The sequence below is a fragment of the Salmo salar genome, chromosome 03 (genome assembly GCF_965601325.2).
Source record: "Salmo salar chromosome 03, fSalSal1, whole genome shotgun sequence".
In the NCBI taxonomy this organism is placed as follows: domain Eukaryota; kingdom Metazoa; phylum Chordata; class Actinopteri; order Salmoniformes; family Salmonidae; genus Salmo; species Salmo salar.
Window position 1 is genome coordinate 30,171,904 of NC_138293.1, and position 12,315 is coordinate 30,184,218.

A 12,315-nucleotide genomic window follows, 5' to 3' on the forward strand; every position below is an offset into this window, starting at 1 on the left:
TGAGAGAGGGGGGAGAAAGAGTACAGCTAAAGAGCTGAGAGAGGGGGGAGAAAGAGTACAGCTAAAGAGCTGAGTGGGGGGGAGAAAGAGTACAGCTAAAGAGCTGAGAGAGGGGGAGAAAGAGTACAGCTGAAGAGCTGTGAGAGGGGGGAGAAAGAGTACAGCTAAAGAGCTGAGAGAGGGGGGAGAAAGAGTACAGCTGAAGAGCTGTGAGAGGGGGGAGAAAGAGTACAGCTAAAGAGCTGAGAGAGGGGGGAGAAAGAGTACAGCTAAAGAGCTGAGAGAGGGGGGAGAAAGAGTACAGCTAAAGAGCTGAGAGAGGGGGAGAAAGAGTACAGCTAAAGAGCTGAGTGGGGGGGGAGAAAGAGTACAGCTAAAGAGCTGAGAGAGGGGGGAGAAAGAGTACAGCTAAAGAGCTGAGAGAGGGGGAGAAAGAGTACAGCTAAAGAGCTGAGAGAGGGGGGAGAAAGAGTACAGCTAAAGAGCTGAGAGAGGGGGAGAAAGAGTACAGCTAAAGAGCTGAGAGAGGGGGAGAAAGAGTACAGCTAAAGAGCTGAGAGAGGGGGAGAAAGAGTACAGCTAAAGAGCTGAGAGAGGGGGGAGAAAGAGTACAGCTAAAGAGCTGAGAGAGGGGGGAGAAAGAGTACAGCTAAAGAGCTGAGAGAGGGGGGAGAAAGAGTACAGCTAAAGAGCTGAGTGGGGGGGAGAAAGAGTACAGCTAAAGAGCTGAGTGGGGGGGAGAAAGAGTACAGCTAAAGAGCTGAGAGAGGGGGAGAAAGAGTACAGCTAAAGAGCTGAGAGAGGGGGGAGAAAGAGTACAGCTGAAGAGCTGTGAGAGGGGGGAGAAAGAGTACAGCTAAAGAGCTGAGAGAGGGGGGAGAAAGAGTACAGCTAAAGAGCTGAGAGAGGGGGGAGAAAGAGTACAGCTAAAGAGCTGAGTGGGGGGGAGAAAGAGTACAGCTAAAGAGCTGAGTGGGGGGGAGAAAGAGTACAGCTAAAGAGCTGAGAGAGGGGGGAGAAAGAGTACAGCTAAAGAGCTGAGAGAGGGGGGAGAAAGAGTACAGCTAAAGAGCTGAGAGAGGGGGAGAAAGAGTACAGCTAAAGAGCTGAGAGAGGGGGGAGAAAGAGTACAGCTAAAGAGCTGAGAGAGGGGGGAGAAAGAGTACAGCTAAAGAGCTGAGAGAGGGGGGAGAAAGAGTACAGCTAAAGAGCTGAGAGAGGGGGAGAAAGAGTACAGCTAAAGAGCTGAGTGGGGGGGAGAAAGAGTACAGCTAAAGAGCTGAGAGAGGGGGGAGAAAGAGTACACAGTGCCTTGCAAATGTATCACCCCCTTTGGCGTTTTTTTTCCAATTTTGTTGCATTACAACCTGTAATTGAAATTGATTTTTATTTGGATTTCATGTAATGGACATACACAAAATAGTCCAAATTGGTGAAGTGAAATGAAAAAAATGACTTGTTTCAAAAAATTATAAAAAATAAAAAACTGAAAAGTGGTGTGTGCATATGTATTCACCCCCTTTGCTATGAAGACCCTAAATAAGATCTGGTGCAACCAATTACCTTCAGAAGTAAGTCCACCTGTGTGCAATCTAAGTGTCACATGATCTGTCACATGATCTCAGTATATATACACACCTGTTCTGAAAGGCCCCAGAGTCTGCAACACCACTAAGCAAGGGGCACCACCAAGCAAGTGGCACCATGAAGACCAAGGAGCTCTCCAAACAGGTCAGGGACAAAGTTGTGGAGAAGTACAGATCAGGGTTGGGGTATAAAAAAATATCTGAAACTTTGAACATCCCACGGAGCACCATTAAATCCATTATTAAAAAATGGAAAGAATATGGGACCACAACAAACCTGCCAAGAGAGGGCCACCCACCAAAACTCACAGACCAGGCAAGGAGGGCATTAATCAGAGAGGCAACAAAGAGACCAAAGATAACCCTGAAGGAGCTGCAAAGCTCCACAGCGGAGATTGGAGTATCTGTCCATAGGACCACTTTAAGACGTACACTCCACAGAGCGGGGCTTTACGGAAGAGTGGCCAGAAAAAAGCCATTGCTTCATTAAAATAAGCAAACACATTTGGTGTTCGCCAAAAGGTATGTGGGAGACTCCCCAAACATATGGAGAAGGAACTCTGGTCAGATGAGACTAAATTGAGCTTTTTGGCCATCAAGGAAAACGCTATGTCTGGTACAAACCCAACACCTCTCATCACCCTGACAACACCATCCCCACAGTGAAGTATGGTGGTGGCAGCATCATGCTGTGGGGGTGTTTTTCATCGGCAGGGACTGGGAAACTGGTCAGAATTGAAGGAATGATGGATGGCGCTAAATACAGGGAAATTCTTGAGGGAAATCGGTATCAGTCTTCTAGAGATTTGAGACTGGGACAGAGGTTTACCTTCCAGCAGGACAATGACCCTAAGCATACTACTAAAGCAACACTCAAGTGGTTTAAGGGGAAACATTTAAATGTCTTGGAATGGCCTAGTCAAATCCCAGACCTCAATCCAATTGAGAATCTGTGGTATCACTTAAATATTGCTGTACACCAGCGGAACCCATCCAATTTGAAGGAGCTGGAGCCGTTTTGCCTTGAAGAATGGGCAAAAATCCCAGTGGCTAGATGTGTCAAGCTTATAGCGACATATCCCAAGAGACTTGCAGCTGTAATTGCTGCAAAAGGTGTCTCTACAAAGTATTGACTTTGGGGCTGTGAATAGTTATGTACGCTCAAGATTTCATTTTTTTTGTCTTATTTCTTGATTGTTTCACAATAAAAAAATATTTTGTATCTTCAAAGTGGTAGGCATGTTGTGTAAATCAAATGATACAACCCCCCCCAAAAAATACATTTTAATTCCAGGTTGTAAGGCAACAAAATAGGAAAAATGCCAAGGGGGATGAATACTTTCGCAAGCCACTGTAACTAAAGAGCTGAGAGAGGGGGGAGAAAGAGTACAGCTAAAGAGCTGAGAGAGGGGGGAGAAAGAGTACAGCTAAAGAGCTGAGAGAGGGGGAGAAAGAGTACAGCTAAAGAGCTGAGAGAGGGGGAGAAAGAGTACAGCTAAAGAGCTGAGAGAGGGGGGAGAAAGAGTACAGCTAAAGAGCTGAGAGAGGGGGGAGAAAGAGTACAGCTAAAGAGCTGAGAGAGGGGGGAGAAAGAGTACAGCTAAAGAGCTGAGAGAGGGGGAGAAAGAGTACAGCTAAAGAGCTGAGAGAGGGGGAGAAAGAGTACAGCTAAAGAGCTGAGAGAGGGGGGAGAAAGAGTACAGCTAAAGAGCTGAGAGAGGGGGGAGAAAGAGTACAGCTAAAGAGCTGAGAGAGGGGGGAGAAAGAGTACAGCTAAAGAGCTGAGAGAGGGGGGGAAAAGGGTGGCGAGGAGCTGGAAGACAAGTTAACGACTTTGCAGATTTCATTATAGAGATAGTTAACCCTGTTGATACTAAAGGAGGGCGTTATCCTCTCCGGGGGAGTCCTGCATGGTCCTTCCACCTCCTCGCACACAGACAGATGAGATCATTACAGCTATCAGCACCACCGACATCCACAATTAGCACTTCATTCTCCCTCCTTCACTTCACAGACACACTCTCTCTCTCTCTCTCTCTCTCTCTCTCTCTCTCTCTCTCTCTCTCTCTCTCTCTCTGTGTGTTTCTGCTCATGACAGTCTGTAGGTGTCAGTCTGGAGGCAATTTGAGTAAATAAAAAGTGGCATGCAGTAAACTACTCTCAGCTTTGGCTGACCTGCCTCTCTGACCTTTCCCCACTCCTTTAGAAAACCATTTGCCATTTCAAACAAATGATGAGCTTTATGGAAACATGGCTTTGCATACATACATACATACATGCGCACGTACACACACACACACACACACACACACACACACACACACACACACACACACACACACACACACACACACACACACACACACACACACACACACACACACACACACACACACACACACACTCACCTGTGAAGCAGACAGGACACTTGAAGGTGCCGCCCATGCCCTCGAAGCTGTGCTCGATCAGGTGGCATTGGAGTTTGGCTGGCGAGTCGAATGACTGACTGCAGAGCTTACACTCATGGTTCAGACCCTCTTCTATGGAGAAAGAAACAAGAAAACACCCCAAATAAGACAGTTAGAAGTGAATAATCAGAGCACCAACAGCAGAGAGGGATCCAGTCTATTCCTTTTCTTTTCTCCTCCTTCCCCATTTCATTTAGCTCCAACACATTTGTGTCAAAGGCTCCTGCCTGTGTCTTTCACGGCTCGTACGAGAAGCAATATAATGTGTGATCTAGACCCATCAGGCATAAATTGGACGGCCAGTGGGGGGCCTAATTGCACAGGCGAGGTCTTGCACTTTGAACATGGCAAGCTTGGCTCTTTTTGATTGGCTTACACACAAATTAATTTCTGGGCGACTTGGTGTGGGCAAATGAATGTGTAGTGCAGTGCTAGGTTGATAAGGGAAAGTGCAATACATGAAGAAGCATATAGGCTCATATACAGATTAAGTGACAAATGTAAGAATAGCCAGGCGTGGAAACAGACTCATTTCCTAATCAAAACCGAATAATAATACGAGTAGCATTCAATTAGATTCGATAAGTGGTCATTACAGACATGTCACCATATCAACCTTTACATACGTCCCTTCATTATCACCATGGCAACCCACTACATAACCATCGACGACATTATTCAGATTGTTGTGGATGAGTAGAATAAAAATCTGTTAAAATCCGTTTTTGGCCACTTCCAATTTGACTCCATCTCTCCTAGAATAAAAATATCCTATATTAGTCATAACTAATACATAAAGTGCGATATTGCCCATGACAACAGCGTGTGTCTCCATTCCCCCATCACATTAGAATGTGTGACACGTCTTCCTACAGACGTTAGATTACCTTGGACCGACGAGGCAGTTGATAGCTGAAATAACTGGCGTTGGTTCAGACGCTGAACCTGCCCTACCGCTCAATTGCTGCACAACGATCCGCTGACTCAGACTTCGACAGAGCCAATTGGAGCGGAGCTGCCCATCTCCTGAACTGCACGTCAATAAAAACCCTGTGCACTCTCCATGGGGTTGGGCCTGCGCTCTGTCAAAGTTCTCCTGTCCCGTGAAGTATGGGTCCAGGCATGGGGCCAACTAGAGGGGGGTGGGGGATATGGGAAGGAGGGTCTCAGGGGGCCCAACCAGGGCCGGGGCTCATCCTTCAGTCTCTACAGCCCAATGCACACAACATGGGTCCAGGGTGCCAGACGTGCAAACACACAATCCACCAGCTGTGGCCATACCAGGCCCTGGAGGATCAGAGCGGAGTGTTACCGGATGGGCCTTGGGCAAATCTGGCAACCTGACTCACAGATCTGGCAACGCCGCTCAGCTAAACAACAATGGCCTGCGATGAACGGGAACAGATTGAACCCAGATCCACCTAGATGCCCGTGTTTTAAAACCCCAGCCCACACACTGCCAGTGACTTTCCCATTTGTACTTTTATGGTCAATTGTTGTTTCGCTGCTCAAAGCCCACATTAAACAACATGGGCTGGTTCACTCCACTAACAACATTTGGCAAAATTATAACAATCTACTAATTTCTGAAACCTGCAGTCGATTACAACAAGCTTTACAAAATAACATAAATAAACAAATTACAATATCAGGTTCAATTAAATTGGTTTAAACCTTTACAAGTGAGGTGGAGACACTTCATAAGGGTGTTACAGTAACAAATAAATCAAGTTGTTCATCTGTTTTGGTGACTAGCCTATTCTATACTTCAAGATTGAACTAGAGTATAGAGTGAAAAATACAACCCAATGACCTGGGCTGTTCTAGAAAAAAGGGCAACATGGTGAGTCTGCTCATGTATTACATACAGAGTCTGTTTGTGCTGTATGTCACCACATGCTCCTGTAGGCCTGCCGTCTTCTCCTTATAACCTAACCATCTGGCCCTGTAAGGCAGATGAGGAAATTCTACTAAGGCCTCAAAACAAACATTTAAAGCTGGCATAGTCTGGATGAGCTATTGTCTTACAGTGTGTGTCTGGCTCAGTGGCTTACAGTATGGATGGATAGGTACAAATAACAATCAGAGGAGATGATCATGTCGCTTGCGATCTTGCCCTCCCTTTCGAAAGATGAGACACACTGTGTGTGTGTGTGCGTATGTGTGTGCATCATTTATGCACCTGTTTAAGATAGCGATAGAGTTGGATCACTATCCACTTTGATCCCCATTCAATGAGGCTGTGTGTGTGTGTGTGTGTGTGTGTGTGTGTGTGTGTGTGTGTGTGTGTGTGTGTGTGTGTGTGTGTGTGTGTGTGTGTGTGTGTGTGTGTGTGTGTTTGTGTGTGTGTGTGTGTGTGTGTGTGTGTGTGTGTGTGTGTATTCAGATTGCTCCATGCCTGTGCCCATAGGTGCAGTCATGGTTTGACCCTGGAGCACATTCCTGTCCCTTCAGAGACCTGGCCTGCCTCATTATGCAGATAACTCTGCACCTGCCCAACTGTCTAACCTTGGGTGCATGCGTGTTTGTGTGAGTGAGTGTGAGTGTGAGTGTGTCTGTGTGTGTGTGTGTGTGTGTGTGTGTGTGTGTGTGTGTGTGTGTGTGTGTGTGGTGTGTGTGTGTGTGTGTGTGTGTGTGTGTGTGTGTGTGTGTGTGTGTGTGTGTGTGTGTGTGTGTGTGTGAATCTAAGACATGTGTTTGCTTGTTAGTATGAGAAGTATTCACTACTGTGTGTATGTGTGCATGTGTGTATGTGTATTTTCGTGTAAGTGTGTAAGTGTGCATGTGTGTATTTGTGTAAGTGTGTATGTGTGTATGTGTGTACGTGAAGAGTGAGTGTGTGTGTAAAAGAACACAGGACAAGTGTGGAGGGTACAAGTCTGTTCCGCACTGACAGTTCCTGTAATGTTGCTGTGTATGGGGGACGGGCTTGTATGCAGCAGGGGAGCAGGGGTTGGATCACACTGGCAGCCTGTTCCTTAGTGAGAGTCAGGGGAGGAAGTCAGCCAGCGCACCCCTATAGCTCCCTCATCGGTGTGAGGTCACTTCCTGTCGCTCCCCCGGCCTCCCCCAGGGCTGTCCAATCAGCACGGAGCATTCAAGAGCCCCCACCCCGGCCCACTCTGCACCGACAGGAGCAGACTCTGGATATAGTCACAGAGCCACTGGGGACTGGCAGCCCTCCCTCCCTCCCTCCCTCCCTCCCTCCCTCCCTCCCTCCCTCCCTCCCTCCCTCCATTCTCCTGAGTGTCCCTCCCTCCACTGCCACCACCCTGTCCCCCTGCACTCATAAGAGAAATCCTTTAGATGAGAGCTGCTCTGTTCCTGCTCCTCTAAGCGTCCCTGACACAAGCAAAGTAAGCCTATCTGCATATCCACAGGGCCTGGTGGCACTCCTAAGGCTCATGGTTTATGTATTTCACAGCTCCTTAAAACACAAACGCCTAATATCTCTCCCATGTGGAAGGAAGGAGACGGAGGTGGAATACTATTTCTAAAAAAGGACAGTATTATTTCTTCTTGTGTTTAGTCTTTAGCAACCAGGCTGAAGTTCATGTTCTGTTGAAGGTTGTTTGGTTGTTTGGGACACTGGGGTTTGTTTTCTTGCTGTCTTGTCTGGATGTCCACGTTGTGTTGCTCACACCACTTACACATGAATGATAGTACAGCTTTGTATATACAGTATGAGTATGTAGAGTACAGATATAGGATCTTAATTTGATCACTTTTTTGTACATACTGTAACCCTCTGAGAACCGTATGTTTCTTAGAGCTTGGTGAGATCGTGGTTGTCCTAAGGTTATTTTGCTTACAACCTTCCCACAACTTTCTGTGAATGGTGCAGGACAGTTGCTTAACTTTGGAATATTCTCAGTACATTTAAGGAACTTGACAAAAAACATTTTCTCGGTATTTCATTACTTTAACAGAACGTTTCCTTAAAGTTCAGACATATTTATTTCACAGCTCCTTGTGATATTAAAACAACGTTGCAAATGTCGGAGAGACAGACGGCAACTTTTATACAAATCTCCGCTGTTGAAAACCAAATATTCGTCTAAAAGAAATGGAAGATAATGTCTTCATGCTTTTTACAGTGTAGATCTAGTATATAAATTGCCTTGCTGGGCTGGTGAGACAGTGGATTGCTCAGTCTGATGGAACAGAGTCAATAGGCATTTTAACGTCATAGATTTAGCCGGTGGTAACTTGTGGAATTGACACTGGCTGGAACCCAGTTTTAACCAATCAGCATCCAGGATTAGACCCACCCGTTGTATAATGTACTATAGGCCACAGAGAACAAACAGAATACATCTGAGGAAATTGCCCGGCATAAAATTACATTACCATTTCCATTTTAGTCATTCAGCAGACACTCTTATCCAGAGCGACTTACAATTAGTGCATTCATCTTAAGAAAGCTAGGTGAGACAATAACATATCATAATTGTTGCAAGTATATTTTCCCTCAATATAGTAGTCAGCAAAGTCAGTGGTAGGAGGAAACTACTGGGGGGGGGGCGCCTTGGGATTCATTGAGATAGGGTTCAGACGTTTGTGGAAGATGGGCAGGGACTCGCTGTCCTGATGAAAGGAGGAAGCTTGTTCCACTATACAGGACAGAGTAGGACACAAAATCCAGACTGGGCCACAGCTGTTTCTGTTTCTGAAAGACTCAGTCACATATCCTCCGTTCAAACATCTTTCATCTACAAACTCAGAAATGATACTTGTGACTGTTATACTTTTAGAAAGAGAAGGATATCATTTGGGTTTTGAGAGGACATACTAGTATATAGAGAAAAGCTATATGGTTGTGTATGGTACTGTAGCATGGTAGAGTAGACATCTCAGGGCCTGTAAACAGTAGGTGGGTTTACTTGGCTCTACCTCCACGGGAACTATATATTAACATATAATGGGGGGGAAATCAGAGTGATTAAGGCCCAGGGAATTATGGGTGAATACAAATCAACTCCACCTCTCTGTGCGGTGGTGTGTGTGTGTGTTCTCTGGAGATATAGAACCACTTCTCATGTGGAACTCGGTTCATTTTAGAGATACTACAAGGCCCATTAGAGCGGTGAGAAGAGGAAGGGGGCGGGGATGTGGATGTAGCTGGTAGGTGGGAGCTAGCTACCGCACAGGGACCAGGCTCCCACTGGACCTAGGCTGATTGGAGAACGGGCGCCTGGAGGCGAACATAACTAATATCTATCTCCTGCCTTCTCAGTTTAAAGAGGAGGACATGCAATTATGTACAACATTATAGAATAAACCATATAGGAAAGCGATCTAATCCTGGAAATCATGCTCATTACTATACAAGTATGATGATAACGATGACCTAATATGGTCAAATGCTAGCTAATTACCTCATTAGGACTGATAAATTTACCTTTATACCAGATATATGAGGGAAACAAGAATAATATAGGAGAGATGTGTAGCGGAGAAGAGTACCCACTCATGACAAAAGAGAGAATAATGGAATCTGGAAGATTGCGAGGAGAGAACAAGGAGAGAGAACCAAGGTGTCACAGACAGGCAGACAAACAGACCCCATGTCAGGTTCCCAAGTTCATGCCATTTCTGTGTGACGTTTATTCCAACCCTCCAGAGGGAACCGATCCAAGGGGTGAGATTGTCGGGTGTGACATGTCAGTGGGGGAGATTGGGGTGGGGGGTGAGGGGGGCTTCAGGGGGATACAAGTCTGTGTCCCAAATGGCACCTCTATTCTCTTTATAGTGCCCTACTTTTAAACCAGGGCCCATATTGCTCTGGTTAAAAGTAGTGCACTATAAAGGGAATAGGGTGCCATTTGGGACACAGTCTCTGGGAGAGTGTCAGGTCTGATGCAGGCTGAATCTGAACCTGAACGCACGGCAGTGTGCAGTGCACAGTGCACGTTGTAGGTGCTAAACAGAGCACAGCTAGTCTCCACTTCCTCTCTATCTACGCCACCTACATTAAATGCCTCGTACCATCCCAATGGCGGTCACGGTGGCTGGGTCCAGGCACATACTGACTTGCCAAACTGACAGGGGTTTGGTGTCGAGATAAAAATGCTTAACGCCTGAAGACACGGAAGCAACAGTATAGCCTGGTAACGGGTAAAGCACAGGTTATGCACAGACTACTACAGTGCATACAAATACATGCTATAATCAATCAATCGTCAGAAGACATTAGACATGTGGCATTTTCTCTCAAGCTAATCAGTATTCAGCTGACGTTAAGGATGCTGCTGTAGGTTAGTCTGTACTACACCAGAGAAAAAGAGCTGGAGTTAACACTCTACTTTGGGAATATACAATCTACTTTGTTGCTAAATAGCTACAGTTTCGCCCTCATTCCTAACGTAAGAAAGACACATGTTATAACTTGGACAAATGAATAATTGGTAGGTCGTTGGGGCTACAGCAAACACACAGAACCCCCCACCACAACAAAAGAGAGAGCAGAGCAGAAGACTTGTTAACGAATTATGTGTAGGCACTGCAGCTTGAGGCTAGGTATGGAGGTCCGTCGGGGACAAACAGTGCAGGCTAGCTGCTGAGATGGATGGCAGTGGAGCACTAGACCCCCTGCAGCCGCACAAACACCATTCTGCAGTCAACTGCTCTCTTTTACTTCATCCAGGCCCTATTCTAAACTGCTGGGCCTTTTTCTTGTTAGGAGAAAATAAAGGTCAAATAGACTATAGCCCTGCGTCACAGCATAACAAGACTCTGACTCTGAAGAGAGAAAAACACAGAAGCAAATCATACAAACAGGCAAAGAAGAGCAAGCAAGGGAGGGAGAGGGGGGATGAATCTAACAAGAATCTCTCTTTCTACCCATGAAAAGAGTGAGTGACCTGAATGTAAAAAGTTAACTACGACACACATGCAAGAGCCTTTCTTCCCTCGCCTCATTGTGTCAACAGCATTGTGCAGGCTGAGGGGCGTGTGGCTCTATGGGGTCGTATGCGGCCCATCCACACAAAGGAACGGGAGAGGAGAAAGGACTGGAGAGAGAGGCTGGAGAAATGGAGAGAGGCCCCTTGGCTGGGCTCACGGCATGGAGCACTGTACAATTAGCCAGCCCCTGCGTTTCTGCCGGCTTATAATTATCAGTGCTCTCCTTAATTGACCCCCTTAGCCTGCTGCAGAGGGACCCCCCCCCACACACACCCCCCTCTACCCCTGCGCTTGGCGCAGACCACAGAGCACCGAGCACCACGCCGGGCTCTCCAAAGTCATTTAGAAAAACGCTCATATTTTCCACACAAAAAAGAGAGGGGAACATTTGGTGAGAGAGAATTCATCATCAGGTGTCTAGAGGTTTTCCGTAATAGAAAAAGCGAGTCCCACTGAGCACGCTCCATGTAGCGGCCAGCCACGCATGCTCGGGACCAGCAAGCCACCGTTCGCAGCGGGTCCGCCAGACATTAGCATCATTTTATATAACACAGGCGCCTGCGCTCGAAATTTAATACATCTCAGCAAATACGAGACAGACGTTTTGCATAATCATTTTTTTTCTTGCTCTGTGAGAGACATACTCTCTCGCTACCTAATCTGTCCCTAGTCTAGTCTATTCTCTCTCCTGTCCTGTCTTTCTCTCTCTCTCCCTTGCTCCCTCTCTTTCTCGCCCCATGGTGCTGTTCTCACTAGGAGAGGGGAAGTTCATTACCTCAGCTAAATCAGAATTAGTCCCTTCATTTTGACGGGGCGAACTTCATTAGAAAGGCCCTCCCTTAATCCAGCCGGGAGGACTGATGAATCTACATGGGGCCATAATTTGCTTCACACAGCATATTCAGCTACTTCCTCCTTCTTTCCTCTCCCCTTCGATCTTGCCTTATGTATTCACGGTTACATTTTCATTCCATCAAGAGAAAGAACCTGAGAGAGGAAAACACCTGGATATAATTAAGTAATGGGAGCAGAGAGAGTGTAAAGAGAGAGGGAGTTATGCTCTTCGGAACGTCTCGTCTCCCCAACAGACCGTGGAGCCTCTGGGGCTGAACTGCTACAGAATGGCTGGGTTGGTTGGCGGACACTCAAATATAGAAACGACAGTGGACTCAGTCTGAGAGTTTAAATATGATCTAATAGCCTACAGGGCCAAGTGCAATTGAGAAAGAAAGAGGGAGATATGGGAGAGAGAGAGATAGAAAGAGAGCGAGAGGAAAACAGTTATGTCACACATGTTGGGGTGAAAGAGAAAGACGACATCCACCGCAGCAGTTCACCAGAATCAACCCAACATC

General features: G+C 46.5%; 1 protein-coding gene across 5 annotated transcripts in view; it reads right to left on the bottom strand.

Moving 5' to 3' along the window:
- LOC106599680 (zinc finger protein 521) overlaps positions 1-12,315 on the bottom strand; it is a 147,838-nt gene that overhangs the window by 26,252 nt on the left and 109,271 nt on the right. For all 5 annotated transcript variants that reach the window (XM_014190973.3, XM_014190971.3, XM_014190967.3 and 2 more), the window contains one exon: positions 3,995-4,126. In XM_014190973.3, coding sequence (XP_014046448.1) covers positions 3,995-4,126 — 132 coding nt within the window. The remainder of the gene's footprint in view (positions 1-3,994; positions 4,127-12,315) is intronic.